This window comes from Corvus hawaiiensis, chromosome 2 (assembly GCF_020740725.1).
Source record: "Corvus hawaiiensis isolate bCorHaw1 chromosome 2, bCorHaw1.pri.cur, whole genome shotgun sequence".
NCBI classification, from domain to species: domain Eukaryota; kingdom Metazoa; phylum Chordata; class Aves; order Passeriformes; family Corvidae; genus Corvus; species Corvus hawaiiensis.
Window position 1 is genome coordinate 43,631,322 of NC_063214.1, and position 20,140 is coordinate 43,651,461.

The 20,140-nt window shown below is 34.4% G+C and overlaps 1 protein-coding gene across 6 annotated transcripts in view; it reads left to right on the forward strand.

Annotated features, from left to right (window-relative positions):
• Positions 1-20,140, forward strand: part of CNTN5 (contactin 5) — a 618,861-nt gene that overhangs the window by 477,169 nt on the left and 121,552 nt on the right. For all 6 annotated transcript variants that reach the window (XM_048294601.1, XM_048294603.1, XM_048294606.1 and 3 more), the window contains 3 exons: positions 9,879-10,060; positions 17,005-17,141; positions 18,661-18,790. In XM_048294601.1, coding sequence (XP_048150558.1) covers positions 9,879-10,060; positions 17,005-17,141; positions 18,661-18,790 — 449 coding nt within the window. The remainder of the gene's footprint in view (positions 1-9,878; positions 10,061-17,004; positions 17,142-18,660; positions 18,791-20,140) is intronic.

A 20,140-nucleotide genomic window follows, 5' to 3' on the forward strand; every position in this document is an offset into this window, starting at 1 on the left:
ATATAACTCTAAGTTGTCTTCTTGTTGCCATTTCAAATAATTCTACTCTCACTCTTTCACACAGGTTTTTTAATTCTAAATTGCGTATAATGAACACACCCTTTCTGACCCTCACACTCCAGCCTTTTTCCTTAGTGCGTTTTTGTTTGTGCATTACACCAGACTTCTATTTTATTTTCCATATAAAAGTCACATTTCATTGGTTTTCTGGCTCTAGTCAGAAAAAAAAAATAGAATTTGTATTATGAAAGTGCCAGCAGCCAATTTTGAGTGAGTAATCATATTTTATTCCTCATTAAAACAAATTACAGGATGTGGAATATTGCAGTATTGTAGATTACCAGAGTTTTCAATCTTTGCTTTTAAAATAAGGGCCATGTAGACTGCCAAAAGGACTGTTTTCCTTAAAAAAAAAAAAAAAAAAAAGCTTTATGCATCCATTTTTTTGTATTATAGTTATTTTTTAACCACATAGATCAAAACATAGATATTTGAATCAAAAGAATCAATAGAGAACAGTGCTGAAAGAAATATTTTCTTATGACCTATTTGCTTGGTTTTCTGTATTTTTGAAAGACTATTTTATGCTTGTGTTTTTTCTGTTCAATAGTAATATACACGTAATAGACCAACCTTCTTTTTAAATGCTAGGTTATTTCACTTTGGTAATGTCAAAACTATGTTTTTGGTTTGAAATATACTTAGTTAATGCTAAGAATAAATTAACAATATTTACATTCTTTTATTAGTGAATTATGATGAGGCTCTTTTGATAGACGTATTGGTTATGTTGTCATATTTAATGTTGCCTTAATAATACTACTGTTAACTTTCTTTGGAAGAGATTTATAGCTCAGTTGTAAACATTCATCCCATTCGTAGTATGGCTTGCAAGAACTCACCTGGTAGTCCATTTAAAAATCTTGTTTTCTAAATGAAATAAAATAAAAAGAAGGTGAAGCTACACATGTTTAAGTCACACAAGTTAATGAAATTTAGTAACTTTTAATCTAAGAAATTTTCAAAATGTTCTCTTCAAACAATGAACTCTGAATCAATTCAGATTAAAAAATATTTCAAAGTTTTAAATCCATTAAATATAGTATTTCTTGTTACCTTCTTTGCCTGGTTTTCTTTTTTCAGACTTTCCTAATTGATCTTCAAGCTTTCATTAAAAATGCTATTACTTGTTTTATGTCACTACCAATATTTTCATTACAGACTACATACTTGTTGTGGATGCATCATCCTGGAAGTGTTTAAGGCCAGGTTGGATGGGGCTCTGAGCAACCTGATCTAAAGGAAGGCGTCTCTGTCCATGTCAGTGGGGCTGGAACTCAATAATCTTTGCTTCCTTCCAACTCAAACCATTCTATTAATCTATGTAGAGAGAACTTACTAAATATTTTTCAATATGCATAAATAAAAGCAATGTGTTTGGATAAGTGAATATAATACCTAAGCAAAGATCGGAGTGGCCAAATAAAAAATCTTTGTGGTCTGGTGAAGAACATTTGACTGTAACTGTGGAGAATTGCATGAAGTTTCTGAAGAAGTTATTTTTGCTAGTGTGGCTCATTAAGCCAATGACACAGGGTAATGGCTGTGAAGCATGTTTCTAGATAGTACAAATCATTTTGCAGGTGTAAAAAGACAGACTTTGCAAGTCCACATTTTAAAGGGCTGTTTCAGTGAGATCTGGTCTGTGTCTAGTAAATAATGTAATGATGAAGAGAACAGTTTCAGAAAAGAAAGTTAAAGGCACCCAGGAATGCATCTTTGGTCAGAGGTTTCATAGTACCTGATTCCTTTCTTTTCTTCCTCTGCCACATAATCATATGTGATTTTTGCCAGGAACAAGAAGTCCACAAACAATAATTTTATAATGAGTAACAGAGATCTAGGTTGCACACTTCTCTATCTAGCACATGCAGTTATCCATCTGGTCTCTCCACACAGGGGAATAGAAGATTCTAGCATTGCACCGTTGCACCATTGTTTCCTAACTTCAAAGGACTAACCTCAACCCTCTCTCCTTTTCATATCTGTAAAATGCAGCTTTTTACTTTCAGACCACCAGTTAAAACAATGAACCAAGTCTTCCATATATTTCTCTCTGACTTCTATCCTCTTGTTGGCTTATCTTGGCAAATCCAGTATTACCTAGTGGTCTTGAATGTTTCCAAACAGGTCTTCCAAGATTCTTCCTCCAGACCAGGCAGGAGGCATCTCCTGTTACAAACTGTCAAGAGAACCAGACAAGATGTTCCTGTAACCCAACCCCTTCCCAGTAATCTAGTGTCAAAAAAGGTCTCATGAGGATTTCTGTTCTGGGATCAGACTCTTTTATAACCTAAGTCTTCTTGTTATCAGCATGAATCCACATCCTGCTTCAGCCCTGGTGTTATGCTAAAGAGTAGCAGAGCTAATGCACTGGTGGTATTTCAGAACCAACCTAAAGTTAACCTCTGTTAACTGCACTATACTGAAACCCAGGGGCATTGACATGAGTGAATGGTCAAGCCGGCAAGCAGCAGATGAGTATTATTTGGTATAAACATGGGAATAGAGCATAATTTTCACTGGTATGTGTATATATATGTGTATATATATATATAAAATTCAAATAGTCAATATTTTTCCTACATATAGGAGAGTTACTGTGAGAACAACGTATGCTAGTAAATCAATATTTTCAAGCCTTAAGCTAGTTCACAGTGTAGAAGTTCACAGGTAGTAATTTGCCTCTACCATCAAGACCAAGTTTCAGCATGATGTTATATTTTTCATCTACAGGTCACAGAGACATGAATTATCTGTTTTCTCTTTTTTAAACAGAGAAACCATGCCATAGAATATTAGTCTGGTTTAATTATTTGCCCAAAATGAAACTGCACAATCAATACAAAAACTGATATAGAAATACCTGTTTCTAAGTTCCATAGGACAAAGTATCATGTTACTCCATGTCCCTACACACCAGTTCTCACTACAGGAAAAATTTTTTGTTTCTCCTATCAGATGCCAAAGTTGGAAGGTGTGGAAGCCACTTTTAAAGTTTACAAATAAAAAACAATTGCAACAGGGAAATGAACACTCTCTGCAGAACATCTGTCGGTGTTATAAGTAAGGATGTCCTTTCCCCTCAAGATAAACTTGTGATGAGAGAGAGGAAGCTTTTTAAAGATGAGCATGACATCTTCAAGCTGAGTTTGTTTATATGACACAAATAGATCCACGATTCCCTTTTTTCCCCCCCTTTGATAGCACATATTGTTTATATCAAATAAATATTTCTAAGACTTCATCAATGTCAAGTTAGTTTTATTTCATGCTCAATAAGTATTTATGTTATAAGGTGGTAGAGCCAGATTGTATTTTGGATAAAAGGCTGGATTTATTTCTATCTTCTTTTAAGTGGACTTGTTCTTGAATAGACTTTATAATACTGTAACAAATATTGCAGTCATCCATAGCAATGTAATAAAGATCCTTTGATAAATCTCAAGTAGCACTCCCAGGCCTCATTCTGCTTCACTCTAAATCTAAAAAATTAGATTTGATTGCTTTTACCATATGACATAAGGAAATAGGGGAAAAAATCCTACCAAACTGCAAGTCCCCATCAGTAGAATGTCATTCTTGAAGAAGCAATATTACCAATCCCTTCCCTTTCTCTCTCAGAACCATCAAAGAAAATTTATAAATGTTACTAGAAACTGTGTTCAGTAATTTGCACAGCCTTGCTTTAGGTTTAAAAATGGAGAAGCACTTTTTTTGCATTCCAAACTTACTATCCAGAAGCATATATTTAGGCTTTCTCTCTGTGTCAGAGTCTGAAAGGATCAGAAGGAGACAAATTCTAGCATTTGTCGAGAGTAGGTCGCCAGTTACCACTGTTATGTTTCTCTTCAGGATTTCCCACAAAGAAATAAATGCATATTATACTATAGCACAAAAGCCATCTTGCACTCTCCAGACACACTGGATTTGTGCTTACATTTGCAGCATGATTGATGGTATTTCATGATTTTTGGGATTTCTGGACTCATTCTAACTAGTCTTCTAGATCTCCTGGATCTGTACACATACGCTGGCTGTATCTGTACAGCAGTTAGGAATTCCTAGATTAATGTGCCAGCTACAGAAATTCTGCCTGGACAAGGTCTGGAACAGAGAAAAATGACACAAATTTTCAATTATAAAATAGCTTTAACACAAAACAAATAAACACAGTTCTACTGTATGAACACTTGCCAAACACGTGTCATCATTTCAAACAAATTTTCTTCTCCAAAGCATTTGTCTCTAACTTAAAATCATGGATTCTTCATAAATTATCCCCTATACTAACACAGCAGACATCATATATGTCTTTTGCTTTTCAAGATTTTTCAGATTGTCTTCTCAACAGCCTTGATCAAGTCACAGGCTGGTGATAATTTGCCTGCTGTTATGTCTTTAATACTTTCTAGAAGAATGTCCACTTCAGAATGACCCCAGCCACGTGCTGAGGTAGGGTGTGATACAGAGACTAGAAAAAATGGTTACTGGATGACTGAGGAAAAAACAGAGCTTATTTCCATCATTTTTTAAACAGACATGATAGCTCAATACCTCCTCAATCCCACCATAAAAATAGCATCTACTATACTATGATGACCTAAATATAACATGGAATTTTGCAGTGAGGACAACACTGAATACATAGGAGATGTTCAGCTCTTTTGTATTAAATTTTTACCTATGCTGTTGTGATTTCATCAAGAGTAAACCCCACTACCTAACTTTTAAATGCAAACACAAAAGGTTGTGGAATAACTTTTCCTCTTTGCTCACTACTTGTCAAACCAACACCTTGCCTATTGTGGTTCTTCTGTTCTCATTTGATTACACCTTAATCACGTGACTCATTTGTTCATGATTAACTCAAATTTAAGAATGTTGAAAAAAAAATTAAATCACCAAAATTGTCGGTTATATCATCTAACTCAGGATATTGGACAGCTACATTATCTAAGTTTAGGTATCAAATAGTTAAGTGTCAAGATTGAGACAGCAGTTTAGGCTCTGATCAGAGAGTAAAGAGAAATTCTGGAGTATAATTCACTGTGAATAATAAATCATTATAGATAATGAATCATCTTTATACACGGCACAATTTTAGATGCTAGAGATGCTCTAACGTGCCATAATTTAAAGTGTGAAGAAAATGTGGAGCTGGATATACAGCCAAGCAAGCACTGTCCTTGCTCTGGGCCATAAAGAACAAGCTAGCAGTGGTGGGAAAGCACACCAAAATTAATATATGACACTCATATATGCAGCAGACTTTTTTAGCACAATCATAGATGTCTCTTGAAGTGACTTGCAGACCTGGACTTGTTCCTGAACACTGGCTTCAAGCTCATCACTATTTGCTTCTATTCTCTTTTAATTTTTAAATCACCGTATTCACTGCTGCTATATTTCATGAGTATCTTTTCCTAAGTATCTTTTAATAACCAAATGAAAGGAAAAGTGGTTATCGTGTCTCATAAAACTCTGAACAGATTTATATGGGACATTCTAAAGGTAGATGTGAATGGTTGATGGGCATTCCTGGAAAGCATCTGACAGAGAGAATTTCATTGTAGTCCTCAACATTTTAATCCTCATAATTATCCTGTAATAATTAGAAGATATTAAGCACAGGTGCAAGACAGGAAGGCATAAGAAAATAAAGTCTCCATAGGTATGCAGAGCTTTTCAAGACGTATTATGATGTGAACCTGTGGGTTTGAAGGCACAGCTCAGAACAGTGATGCATGGTAAAGAAAAATGATGTGGAGAGGAATTGAAATTACAGTAGAAGATAAAATATTTCAAAATATCACATCAATATGTACCAACCAAATATAGAAAAAGTAATCTATGCATTCCTATTTAATATATTCTTGAAATACTAGGAGCTCAGATCCATGGAAAAGGTATTTTAAAATTCAGACATTATTCTTATTTCTCCCTCATCCCTTTCCCAAAATAAATATGTGCTTTAGGAATGTAATGAAATTCTCCCACATATGAAATTAAAAGAAAGAAGTATTGCTTCCAATTTTTAAAACATTTTTATTTCTGTATTTTATTGAAACTTGTGAAGAATTCCCAGCTAATTCAACAGCTGGGAATCCCAAATAATATACTGCTGAAAACTGACTCTTATAATCTCTTGTAAATGCAAAGGTAAAATTATAACTCATATTTTCTTCAAATTCAAAGCGTACAAGCCCACAGTAATATCTATTACACTCACCAGTGACCACTTAGGGTTTTTATTTCAATTTAGATTAATGACAAGTTTAATGATAGTATTTATGAATTCAAGTAGGGTTTTTCTTGGTGGTACTAAGGTTTACCAGTAGTATTCAGAAGATTTTTATCCAAAAGTGAGGAGAAGTCTTGTCTTTGAACTCAACTGAAGCTCAAATCAATTTAGTTACAGGAGTTGAATGTGGACAGGGTTACAATAACCAAGGAAACTCTGTTCCCATAAATGTCTGCTGAGACCAAAATCAAAATGGATTATAATGGTGATAAGATTCAATAATTATGGCTATTACATTAAATTCATATTAATTCTAGAAATACTTCTGCAGTTGCTCTATTTTTCAAAAAGCTATCATTTAAAAATGGATCATTTGAAAAGATGAAAAGTGTGCATATGTTAGTTAGCTTTTGTGGTGGATTTTATGAGTTTTCTAGAACAGTCACACAATTTTATTCTTTCACATCCTCACTCATGTTTCATTTCATTTTCACAGAAGTCACAGAGGAGAAATAGGCATCGATATATTTTTATTTCAGATGTAAAATTCATGCGTCACTTGTAAGTTATGCAAGGAAAATAAGCTTCATTAAACAGAACCACAAGTTGTCTGCAAATACTGATTTGTAATATGGGAGTACTTTCCTTTGAAATCATTAAATCTGCCCAGCTAAAGAAACTTTATCTCCTTGAAAAATTCCACTTACTACCTCATACTGATGAAGAAATGAGTTGTTTTAAAATATGACCCCGACTACCAGTTTCCTCTGTGTTTGCCATGTTATACACATTTGCTTGCTGCAGGAAACACAAAAGCAAATTTTAAAAAATTAGCTAAATACAATTTAAAGGAAATTTTCCAAATACAAGAATTTCAGAATAATCTCATAGCAGCTAAATGAGACAATTTTCATGGTTTATAAGCTCTTGACTCTTTCTCAGAAATGCACACTACCAAAAAAATTCCTTTTACTAATTCTGTTCATCAGAACCTGTTTTCCTCCACAACAATAGAGAAAAAGCATTTTTGTCACTGATTTTAGTGGAAGCAGGGCTGAAGGCAAATTAACCATCAATAGGTAGCAAACATAACACCCTTACAGTGTTACAATCTGCACTATTTCAGTCTTAAAGCAGCAGCTGCTGAGTACTATTACACTGTACCAACATAAAGAGTTCCTGCACGGACCTGTGTTCTGAATAATAATGGTCAATGAAACCCTTATCTGCCCATGGTGGCTGTTTTGAAGACAGGAATCATGACATAATTATTTTCCTATAAGAAGAAGACAACCATACAAGGACTTAACCCTTAAAGCTGAATGCCAAACAGAAAACTTGCAAAATTCTCCACAAGTCATTCAAGAAAGAGTCTAAATTTAAATATCAGAATGAAGTGTGTGATTAGAAATTAAATACGAGGGCTAATGAAGGGGGGGAAAGGAAACTAAGATTGTTATTTGTACTACATCTGATATATAGATATAGCTGTTAAAGTATAGCAAATCAAAATATGTAGCTAAGGATGTGAAAGGAATATCATAACTAGTGGGGCTAAGACAGAAATTTTTATTAGTGCCTCAGAAAGAAATATCCTATTTATCCTTCACATTTAAAAGTCAACATATTGAAGTACTTGAATCAGATAGGAATGGGAAGTTCTTTTAATCTTCTAACTGAAAATTATGTAAAATAACTTCTAATAGGAAGCAAACTTCGTAAATTACAACCATACAAGCTGTAGAAGAGTCCTCAAACCAACTCTACAGGACACCAAAATTTGAAATCAGTCATCAAGAAAATAATTTAAGGTTAAAAATGAGAAAGCTATGCAGCTTCTGTGGTGATAGAGGGGAAAAATAAACCAAACAGGTCTTATGAGCTATGATCCACACACATCACATGATCCACAAATGTCTGTAAAAAGAAAAATATATGCATAATGGGAGTACTGGAAAGAAAAGAGATCAGCCTGTTTTGTTTAGCGAGGAGAAACAAAGAAATGCTTCATACATGTATTTCTTCTCTGGGGGACACTGATAAAAGATCATTTTGCAAAGATAGCAAGATATTGTAGGGAGCGTGTCTCAGAGGTGAATACACACACACTCACAATAAAGTTCATTTCATCAGGTTAATTAATCAGTGCAGCAAACGGATAAGGGAAATAATAATTTTCTCTTTCTGGTATATTAAAATGAATTCCATATTGGACTATATGTGGTTTTGTAAGGTAATGATGTTAATAGGCTCAATGAAACTCAGTGATATGTGATACTCAGGAGTTAAAATTAGACAAATCTTCTGATAATCAACTACCAATTTGGGGATTGTCTTAATCTCTATAAAGCACTAGAATTTGGAGCATCTTGTCTGCAAGCTTGAGTACAACTGCAGTAACTCACAGCCTGATTCTAACTGGTTGAAGAATAACCAGAACTTGGTTGTCATATACTTATTTTTTGTGTCTCAAACTGGATACCCTGAAATACTGAGGGAAAGGTGGTATTCTTAATGAAATTTCATACACTTACAGCAAGTGAAAGTCAGCAAATCATGACTGAAATTCATAGCATTTTTGAATTTAAACTAAATGAATTCGAATTTGAATTTTAACTATTATGGAGTACTTTTCCTCATCTAAACTGCCACAAGATTTTGCGTTTATATCTAAGCTTAGACTTGAAATAAATACAAAATATTTTTTTCAAAACGTTCCATTTTCTGTTATAGTGTCCTCCAAGCTTCTTGTGGAGTACCTGAAGCAGTCTGGTTTTCAGCTCACAATCAAATATTTTTTAACAGTTCTCTTTTTTTCTTTTTTTTCCCCTCTTAAATATCTGCCATATTTAGAAAAATGTGTGTCTGTACCATAAGGCCCATTGGGTGCACAATGTCTGATGAGTGTTTGGGCTAAAAAGAAAATTTGATGAGTGCAAACATTATCTAATCCATTTCTTTCCTGGGTATGATTGTAAATGACCCTTCTGCTTCCACAAGCAAGAGCATAATGCTGTGAGACAGAAACAGCAGTGCCATTAACATGTCTTCTTACACAACCAGTTTTGTAACTTGAAGAATATTGTAAGAAAAACTCTCCAGACCTTTGGGCATATTAATTTATCCAAGAAAGTGTGGTATTGAAATTCCCCACCTAGATAGATGTTTTCACTGACTGATCTGCACTGCAGTATCATTGCAGGAAAACTGGGGTATGTTAGAATTTGCTAAATCCATCCAAGTTTTGAAGCTGTTATTTTCTTTGACCTATCGAGTGGAAGCATTCAGGAGTGAAACATAGAATGCTAAAGTAACTCTAGAGAGTGATTTCAAGTGATTTACTTGATCTCAATAAAAACAGCCTCCCTTGTGGATGAAAGAGACACATTCCATGTAGCAATCCATTTATCAAGGATTCCCTATAGAAAGTGAGGTATATCAACCATTATACGAACCTTAATTGTGATTACATTTTATTGCTACTTAGATTATTAAGTGTTTAAACTACCAGATAACAGAATCTATATTCTCAATAGTCAAAGAGTGTTAACATTAATTTTACTAAATATTTCAGCCCTGTTCCAACAATCTCTTGGAGGAAAGTTAATGGTCATAATCCAAGTAAAGCCCGTCTGAGAAAATCCCAAGCTGTGCTTGAAATACCTAATGTGCAGCTAGAGGACTCAGGAATTTATGAATGTAAGGCTGAAAACTCTCGTGGAAGAAATGTCTTCAGAGGACAGCTACAAGTATACAGTAAGTGTAACTGCACACAGTATTATCCTGAAATGCTTTGTCCATGCTTAAGGCTTTGATTACACATGAAGCATTCCAAGGTTCTGTAGAAACAAGATACCTTGATATATTGAGTATACCCTATATACCAACAATAGTATTAAATTAAAGTAAATATTTTTATTCCTTAGTATTGCATTAAAGTCTGAAACATAAATAATGTTGACTCCTTCGAAGAACTGACTTAAATACAATTCCATATGGGATTTGTTTTGTTTCATTTTCTAATTAAAGAGTATAGCTGTAATTTTAAAAGTCTATGTCTTTTACACCTGATATAACAATGACATGCAACCTAAACATGAAATATCTATCAGAAAACAATGTTAGAGATGTTTTAGGATTATTATCATACTTTTATTAACATTTTACCTATGCCATACTTGGGTACGCTTTGTCATGGTCATTTTACTGGAGTGAGAGCTGAAGAAGGGTTTGTTTTTTGCAGAAAATTCTCAATTTTCAATTTTCAATTGCATGCACGATTTCCATGATTTTCACAAAGTGTTCAACGTTTTCTGTCTAAGACTCAAAAAAAAGTTTTTGAGTGACCATGAAAGCAAAACTGAGCCATGATTCACATTGAAAAGAAAAAAGGAACCCCAAAAATAAAAATTTTTTTTAAACCCCATGAATTCTATATCATACTGTTGCTGCATTCTAGAGTCTAGAAACAAAAGCCTATATAATACATACCATGAATACTTACAAGTCCAAGTTTGACATATATCACATGTAAGCTTGAGTCCCACTACTTTTAATCAATTAAAGCTACACTACTTTCTATCATTCCATGAACCCTAAACCTTAAATACTTAGCAGGAAAGGCCTGCTTCAGGAGGTTATGCAACAAATCTTTCAAACGGAATTGTTTTCTGTCTTCTAACATCACAGCCAGTTGAATTGCTACAGTTTAGATAGATCCTCAAGTTGGTGGATATGTGTAAGAAGGAGTTTTTCTTCTTAATCAATTTTCTTTTTCTTTTCCTGATTTCAGCCCATGGCTCCTAATGCCTTCTCCCCATTACTAACTATACAGAGTTCTCTGCCTTTGTTACACACTTTCATCAAATAACTATAGACTGGCATCCTATATTTCATTTATTTTCCACATATGTAAATATTTTCAGGTCCATAATCAATTTTTCTGTCTCCTCTGACTTTCCAGTGTCTTTATCTTAACTCAGTTGATTTTAGTGAGTACCAGCATATCTCTGGATCATGCTTCTTTCCTTGCTTTCCATTCTCACCCATCTAGAGCCCAGGGCAGGTTTTTGTCTTCGATTTTTTTTATATGCTGGAAAAATTATGTGATGGTTAAGACAACAGTCTGCTCATTTAATTTCAGACTTGTCATCTTGCACTTGCAGCAAAGGTTTTATAATACTTTTGCTGAAAATGGCAATCCAAACCCAGCACTGACTCTATGCCTACTACTTTGCCAATACCCAACTGGTATTTCTCAAATTCTTACTATAATTTACTCCCATGAAAATATACCAGCTCCTGCAAGGCACCTGAGGGCCAGGGGAATTTAGCAGCTGGTCTTTTTCTACAAAGTCTCTTAAAATGTTAGAAATTAAAAAATTTAATTTGAGTTATAAGGTATATCCCAGCTGATACACTTCCTAACTGTTTTCTAGAGCTGTGAAACTACTAGATGCCGAAGCAGCTTATAAAGGTGTTATAATTATCTCTGCTTCCCTCTTTCAGAGTTAAAAGAATATAAAATGTTTTCTTCAAGAGAGAAGCTAAGATGCTATAAAATGAGATGATTTCTTCAAGAGCACCATGCAGATCTTTGGCATAAAATGACAGCAAACATGATGTAGTGTTCTACACAGTTCTTCATCTCTCATTGACCTTTTGCTTTGAGCAGAAATAAAGATGGTACTCCATGGAAAATATTTACAACGTTAGTTTTTTCCTGTTCTGTTTAGATAGAAATATGAATTTTTCATTCTTCACCATTGTCTGAACTATATTCTTAGAGTCTCTGCCTTTATGGGATAGAGCACAATTTTAGCTCATTGGTCTTTTTTGCAATAATGTAACGACAACTTCTTTAATGTTTAAGGAAGAGAGTTCACTTCATACTGTCTCATTCCTCTATTAACAGATATGTGAGACTATTATATTTTCACCTATCTGCATTAGCAGGCAGCAAGGTCTGAAAAGGTTACAGAGGGCTTTCAGATGGACAATACCAGCAGTGACCTCCAATACAGCAGGACAAGAAGAACAGACTTTACTAGCCCCCTACAAGTGCCTTTCCTTGGCCTCAAGATAAAATAGTCCCCCATGGAGCCACCCACAGCCTTCAATGATCCTGAAGACAGTACTAGTGTCTCACTGACCCACAAACCTTGGCAACTCTTTCCAGAAGTGTTGAGAGGGTTTGTGTAAGAAGGTATTTACCAGCACAACATTTAGCCAAATGTTACTTCACAAAGTTCTCAGCTTCCTTTGCTGACAGCTGATGTTGCAGGATTTGGGGGCATTATCTGAAATGGCCTCTTCTGCTGTACCTTTTGTTTGTAACAACTGTCAACATGAATTATTTACTTGTAGGCTCAGTCTTTTCACTGACATCTTATTCCTCCAGGTGACAACGATTACTTTGGCTCAGAAATTCAGGTGTAGGCCGGCATTCTTCACCAGAGGTTTCTTGTAAAATTTCAGAGCAGTCTGTATGACCAGCTGTGTCATATCGCAGCCTCACAATTTACATATCTCTGTAGGAACTCACTCGCTGTCTGTTTGAATCTTCTTCATTCTGTCAGTTGCATCTGATCTGGGTCACCACAGAATATTTTGGAGAATGCCCAGGACACCCAGTCTGCCTGTCTAGTCACATTTAATCACAAACTAGTGATTTTCCATTTCTTACCTGCTGCTACAATCCAGATACACCATGACTGCCTGATGCAGCTGACAATTCGAATGTTGTTCGGAAAGTGCTGTTTCGGATGCTGACAACTTCACAAAATTATAGTCTCAGCACTTAGCAGAAATTCAGCTGTAGGCATTAAAAATATCATTTTTAAAATGCCAGACATCCTCTTCTGCATTGCAACCTATTTTGAGAGGTGTGATTTTCCCCCAAGTGATCTCCTCATCCTGTAAGTTTCTGTGAATTTTTATTCAAGCTCAGATTCACAGAAGAGAGCACAAAAATTAAAATGTGAGTGGATATACTTGTCATTAACCTTTTTGTTTCTCCACAAATTCTGGCTAGTAGCATTTTCCCAATGGTAAACACTGGTTTGTGCAATTCCTGCTCCTCTTTCACTCTTACATTTTTGGGATTTTTTCTGTTACCTACTCACTAGTGCCAGGATCAGCAGGGGGTGGTGATGTGAAGAGACTATAGAAACACATTTTTTGGCCATCTTTCTTTTGGTTGTATCAGTTCCCTCATCCTGCACTACAGCAGTACCCTCCTCACAGCTGGAGGGGAGGTTTGCCATAACACAAGAATGGAACAAGCAGCTGAGGGCAGGAATATTTTGTAATGCAGTGTAACTGACCATACTGATTTTAAAATCTATTTTAATTACTTCCTTATAAAAACTGCATGAGGAAAAAAGTCCACTCCTGCTATTATAGATTAGGCCACACAGTAAAACTGGCAAAAGAAGAGATTTTGTAGCCAAAATTGTACGTTAATTTTAAATTTTCTATCTCGACTTTCTCACTTATCTTCCTCAATATGCTTCTCCTACTTTACTCTTCCCAATTAATCTCATATACAGGAAAATAATTTTTTTTTCACTGCAAACTCTGTACTCATTCACATTTTAGGACATCATTTCAAGTCATTTGTCTATATAAAATTTTGGTTTTATTTTCTCTAAGACAAAAAGTTGTTTAAAAATTTGAGAAATAATTGGAATTTTCTGGACCTTAATTTCATTTTTCATAGAAGATTTAAAAACCAGCCTGTAAGATTGCAGATTTATTGCCAATTTAAATTGTAAAACATTTTGACATCCTTGAATAAGCAGATGCAGAAAGGCAGCATACAATAAATCAAGGATTGGATGGTGATTTTAAAGTCTCAGAAGCACTGTATAAAGCTCTGGCACAACACCCATAAAGACTACCTAACACTAAAATGCATCCTTCTCCCAGTGACCCCAAAACTGTTCACTGGACAGATTAAAAAACAGGAAGACACCTGTTTTTTTTCCTAAGATGAATGTTACATTTATAAGAAGAAGAAAAGGACTTGTTACTTTTGAAATATGGTTAAATTTTCTAATTAAAATAAAGTGTGATTATGGAATGAAGTCTTCTTTGCATACACTTTTATCAGGGTTATGTTAAAATATATTTGTTTAAAAAAGACCCAAAAATGGTACATTGAGTTATAAGTTGTACATTCAGTTAAATGCTTCAATTTTAAAAGTATTGATAGGATTTTAGAACAAGTGTTATGATTTTATGGAGAGTGGCCCTTGCTAATAAGCAGAGAGGGAATTCTCTATGAAAAAGTAAGGAATACATAGAGAGAGAAATAGAAGTCAAAAAATGATGAACAGTATTTCTCTCAATCATGCTTTTAGCTCTATTCCAGCTACATGTACCTATTGCTTTGCTACTTTATTCTCAAAGGGGTGGGAATCTGAGTCATTGCCTTCACTGATGGCAAGTCCAAGCTTGAAAAATGTGGCTCTAAAGGCCATTTAGGCTATGAGGAGAAAATCTAGCATAGAAATACCTCAGCTAATGGAAAAAGGTTGTTCTGACCTATCGGTCATACCACTGTGATTTGCAAGTTTGTAGTTTCAGAAGAAAACCTGTGCCACGATTGTGTTAACAAGACAGACACAGACAAAAGGTAGGGAACAGCAGTTCTGAAGAGGACAAGTCTGCGGCCAGGCTTGGGGCAGCTTTGTTTCAGTGTAAAAATGTGCATAGTCATTTCTGGACACTCTGGTTCATGATGAGCTTCAATTCAACACAGAAATGTGAGACTATATATGCTTTGGGTCAAAGAGTAGAATTTACGGAAAAGCAAAATACTGAAAATAAGTAAATATAAACAGGAACAGTTTAGTTCCTCTTTGAAACTGCATGATTTTATGGTACCACTGGCTGTCTTTTATGACTTTTTTTGTTACACATTCAACTGTCTCCTCTTCCAGAATCATATTAATGTTGTCGTTTTCAAAGGAAACAATTGCTTCTCAGCGTGCTTCCTTTCCACATATTGAAACACTCAAAAAGAGAACAGCAACTATGCAGTGCAATTGAATTATATTTTTAGGACAACAGACAACAAATAAACAGGAACTCCCAAAACCTGTTTCTTTCTGCAGATTTTTGTGGGACCCTTTGTTATGACTTCAGAAAGAAGATATTTAGAACAGCAGAGCACATGTAGAGAATTTCATGCATTTCCTTGACTGTAATGAGAAGAATAAGGAAGAAGAGAGTTTTTGTCTTGGATTTGGCAGTGGGGCTGGGTCAATCTCTCTGTTTTCCTCTACCAAAAAGGAAATGAGTGATTCTTCTTATAATATGTTTCCAACTTCTGACAAATGTCTGGTCTGGGACTCTGAAGCAGACTATTCCCTGCTTAGGAATGATAGACACCTCGTTCTCTTTCTTTATAATCCATGCACAAGATGTAAGCTAGAAGCAGTTAGTCACCTGTCATGCCTTTTCATATCTTCTCACATCCTTGATTGGTGACCTGTCAAATGCCAGCTAGATTCAAAGATTTATTTCTAAACTCAATTCCTCATGGTTAAGTACATTATCAATTATCTGTCATTTGCAGCAGAGACTTTGTTATGACAGATCTGGACTTCTATTCATACCAAGCAGAATTTTACATCCCTTTAGCAATGATGGCCCTTTAGCAACTTATTCACTACGATTTGGAAAAACAACAAACAGCAACAACAAAAAACAAACAAAAAACCCTAAATCAACACTTAGTATCCTTAATTAATTTCATCTATCATCCTCTGTGCTATACGAAGTGATATGACTGCAGTATGAAAACCCAAAAGCTGGCTGTTAAGCATACATTTTTATTTCTGCATATCAATGCTCAGTTTCTCACTGAGTCGTATAATGTTTTCCATATTATAAGATCCTACAAATAGCTATCTGATTGACTGCCACATTAAAGTTCTACTTCTCTGCAAAAAATGTTTATGTTTTTTGATGGATTATGTAGTGAAATTTAGGTACTAGTGATCACATATACAGCTATCAACTGTCTGCCTTTAAAAAAACTGTTTTAAGATTGACTTACTGTGTAATTTATGTTCCTGATGCATGCTGGAAATCTCATGGGTTCTGTGGTTAAAAATGTTAAAAGCATTTTCTCCCTTGAAATAAGAATTAAACTGAAGACACTTTAACAGAAATATGTGCAAATACCTTACCAAATTCCCAGTCACTCCTAGCTAAATAAATAAGGATTTCCTAGCAGACCGAGAAAACTACATGAAACAGAGTCTATGACAATTAACCTCCTTACTAGAATTTTAAAAAAACTTAGGTCTTGTAAATTACTAAATATTCTATTGTGACTACCAAACATTCATCTTAAATTCAGGAATAATGAATCCAATAACATATAGTACTGCAATTTAATCCATTTGACTTTATTAAATCAGGTAGGTTTTTTATTCTTGGCCATGTTACTGCACACTACCTGGTACCATTACAGCATTTCCTTTAAAGTTTTGGAGTTTGGTTAATTTTATTACTCTCCCTTTTGATTTTGGCCTTTTTTTTTTTTTTTATGTGCTTTGTTCTGAGAGTAGGATGAGTCTTGTAAAGGACATTAATTTAAGCTTTTTAATTGATTAGGTCTTTCCACATCAGCTAGAGACTTACCAGTTTATACATTTTGACTCTAACATGGCAATTTTTTCTTGCAGCCTACCCACACTGGATGGAGAAACTTAATGATACACAATTAGACAGCGGAGATCAGCTCCGGTGGGAATGCAAGGCCACAGGAAAGCCAAAGCCCACATATCGCTGGCTGAAAAATGGAGTTCCTCTCTGGCCACAGGTACACCAGACAAGGAGTCAACTGTATGTTGGATGCTTCTCACTCAGATGAAGTCAGTTAAAGAAAGTACTGAAAAGTACTTCAGAAATAACTGTTTGGTTAGCATAAAAAGTGTGTTGACCGTCAAGTTTTCAACTCAACTTATTCTCTGTACGTAACAGAACTCATCACAAAGACCATTAAAATGGTCCACATAAGACTCTTAGAATGTAAAGTGTTTAACTATAGTCACCTGATATATTTTAGAATTAGACATAAATAAAATTCTCTTTTTCTTTTAAAAGACCACTAATGGCATGGTCTGTCTTTTATTTCTCTTTATTCTGTTTCTCTCACTGAATCATCAAAGCATCATCCCACATCATGAGGGTTTTTTGCCTGATACCTTTCCACTTTTATAGTCTCAAATTATTTAGAGTAAAGAAAACTTTGTAAATTTATTTAATCTATTTTTCCAGATTAAAATAAAGCTGTTTGGTTCTGGGAGAAAATGTCTATATTTGCAAATGAATTCACAGAGTGGATTTATGAATATAAAAGATGTAATATCTTTCTTTTCAGCAAATGTCATTTCTATTTGTGAACATCAACCAACTATGCAAACATAAAAAACAGTTTACTTTTGAAGCTGTGAGGCATTGAAAATAAGGTTACTCTATTCATTTCTGCCTTTTTAGATGGAGATATAAGTGCTGAAAATGAAGCAATTTAAATATCTCTACTTTTTGGTTCTCTGATTTTCCAAACTATTAGTTTCTTCAGGCTCTGAAATTTCAAATTAAATTCTACTTTGAGCTGGGTGGGGGTTTACAACAAAGTGAATTTTTTATCACAGTTTCCTCTGCATTCCCAAACAATTTATGCCTTATCAATTTTAACTTACAACAACTATTATAAAGAAACTTAAGAGTTGTTTTATAGCAGTTCAAATTATTCATAATATAGCTCCATGAAATACTCATTTCCATAAACAGCTATTGATGGCCCTTCTCTTCCAGTTGTGGTAATTTTTTTCTACTAGTGAGCCTTTCAAATAAGAAATTTGTACTAATGATGAAAGATATTGGATCTTTTCATTCTTACTTATGCAAGAAATCTTTCATATCTGCTTTTATCAAAATAGCACCATGATTGAGACCAAACATTTTCTACATATTTGAAGAACATCAGATATATTACACCCACAAATGACTTCTTGCCTCATTAAAGTTCCCAGGATGAGCTGCTTTCAAAAATCATGTAAGGGTAACAGCAAATAAACAAGCAAACAGAAAAAAAGAAGCTTTGAATATAATGAATATGCTCTGAAAATATTTACAGTCAAATGTTTTTGGACTTTTTATTCTTGTAATTTCTTGTGTAACAAGAAAAAGGTAAGCCCAAGGAAATTTGTTGCTCACTTTTATTTTAGGTCCTTATTTTGTCACTTCACCTTAAGATAATAGCACAGCAATTTTCCAGTGCCTTTTTGCTTTTATATAATGATTTTTAATTTGTTTCTTTTTAAATTCTATTACAGAGCAGAATTGAGATGATTAATGGTGTTCTGATGATCCATAGTGTGAATGTCTCAGATGCTGGAATGTATCAGTGCTTAGCAGAAAATAAATATGGTACAATTTATGCCAGTGCCGAGCTGAAGATTTTAGGTGAGTATTGGAAAAGAATGAGCTGTTCTTTTTTCCCCTTTTGAGAATTAATTTTTTTCTTAGACTGTTGTGACAAAGAACAGCTTCTGCTAGTCCAAATAGCAGAGCAGATAAAAGTGGTTCTTTTTATTCTTGTTATTTATGTGTGAGTGAGTCCTTTGTTGCCCCAGAGAGCATAGGGCCTTCTGTTAACCAAAAATTTTCGTTCATAAATGACTGACTCAGTTACATTTTGGGACTATTTCTTATATAAGGCTGTTTCAGTTCAAATAAATGGAAAAATATTTTTTACTCCCTCAAACATATGTGCAGGAGACGAAACTTAGAGGAGGTAAATGTATTTTAATCTCTTTAAAAATTAAATTATTATTTCTACTTTGGCCATTTTTCAAAGGTAATTATGCATTATCTTAGTTTCAAAAAACTTAAGAAATCACCAAAACTGATTGAATAATAGAAATTATATATCTGGATGAATATCATCGAGAGAAAAGCAAATATGCTACATAGTGTTACCTAGAAATACAATAAAAATGTCATTATCCAAAAGCAGAAGCAGGCAGTTGATGAAGAAAAACTGGAAGAACTTTTCAACACTCTAATTTTCCTTAAAGCAAACTGTAGCAACGTGCAATGGGTCAATAGTGATAAGAACCCTTCCAGAGGATTGAGTGAGACAGACTTGTAAGACTCGTATCATCTTTATCAGTGTATGATGTAGCTGGAAGACAGATGTCCACCAAAGTCATTTAATGGCTGTATCAGAGATTAGACCTGCACTTGAGAATCATTCCTGTAAACTCCCAGTCAAATGAGTGAGAAAGCTGTAATTACAGTCATAATATACTATATTTCAGCAAAATTTGGATCTTTTGGCAAATAACATGTCTAGTACATATCAGCTATTTCCTAGCCAACCAACTTTAGAATTTCACTGATAAATCTTAAAAATATTTCTTTATAGTGATAGAGTTAACAGCCAAGGTCAGGGATTGTTCCCTTTCCATCACTTTTATTTGGTAATTTGTAATTCAGTCAGCAAAGAGATCCCTATTGGCTACAGCGTTCTTTTGCTGTGTTTTTTGTATCTGTTATAAAATAACTATACTTACTATGTCAGGTAGTTGCACACTTTCTTTGATGTTCTTTAATATCAGAAATAGACACTGTATATTGCTGCAGTAAAATTAGCTTTTCATTTTCTCACTTGTAAGATTGTACCCCTGTTAAATTTTAACCATAATATTGTATTAAATAAGCAGTTGTGTTTAATTTGCTGCCTTACTAAAGGGAAAAGAACAGAATAAATTGTCCACCTAAATATCTCTGGTGTGAGAATTAACTAAAATA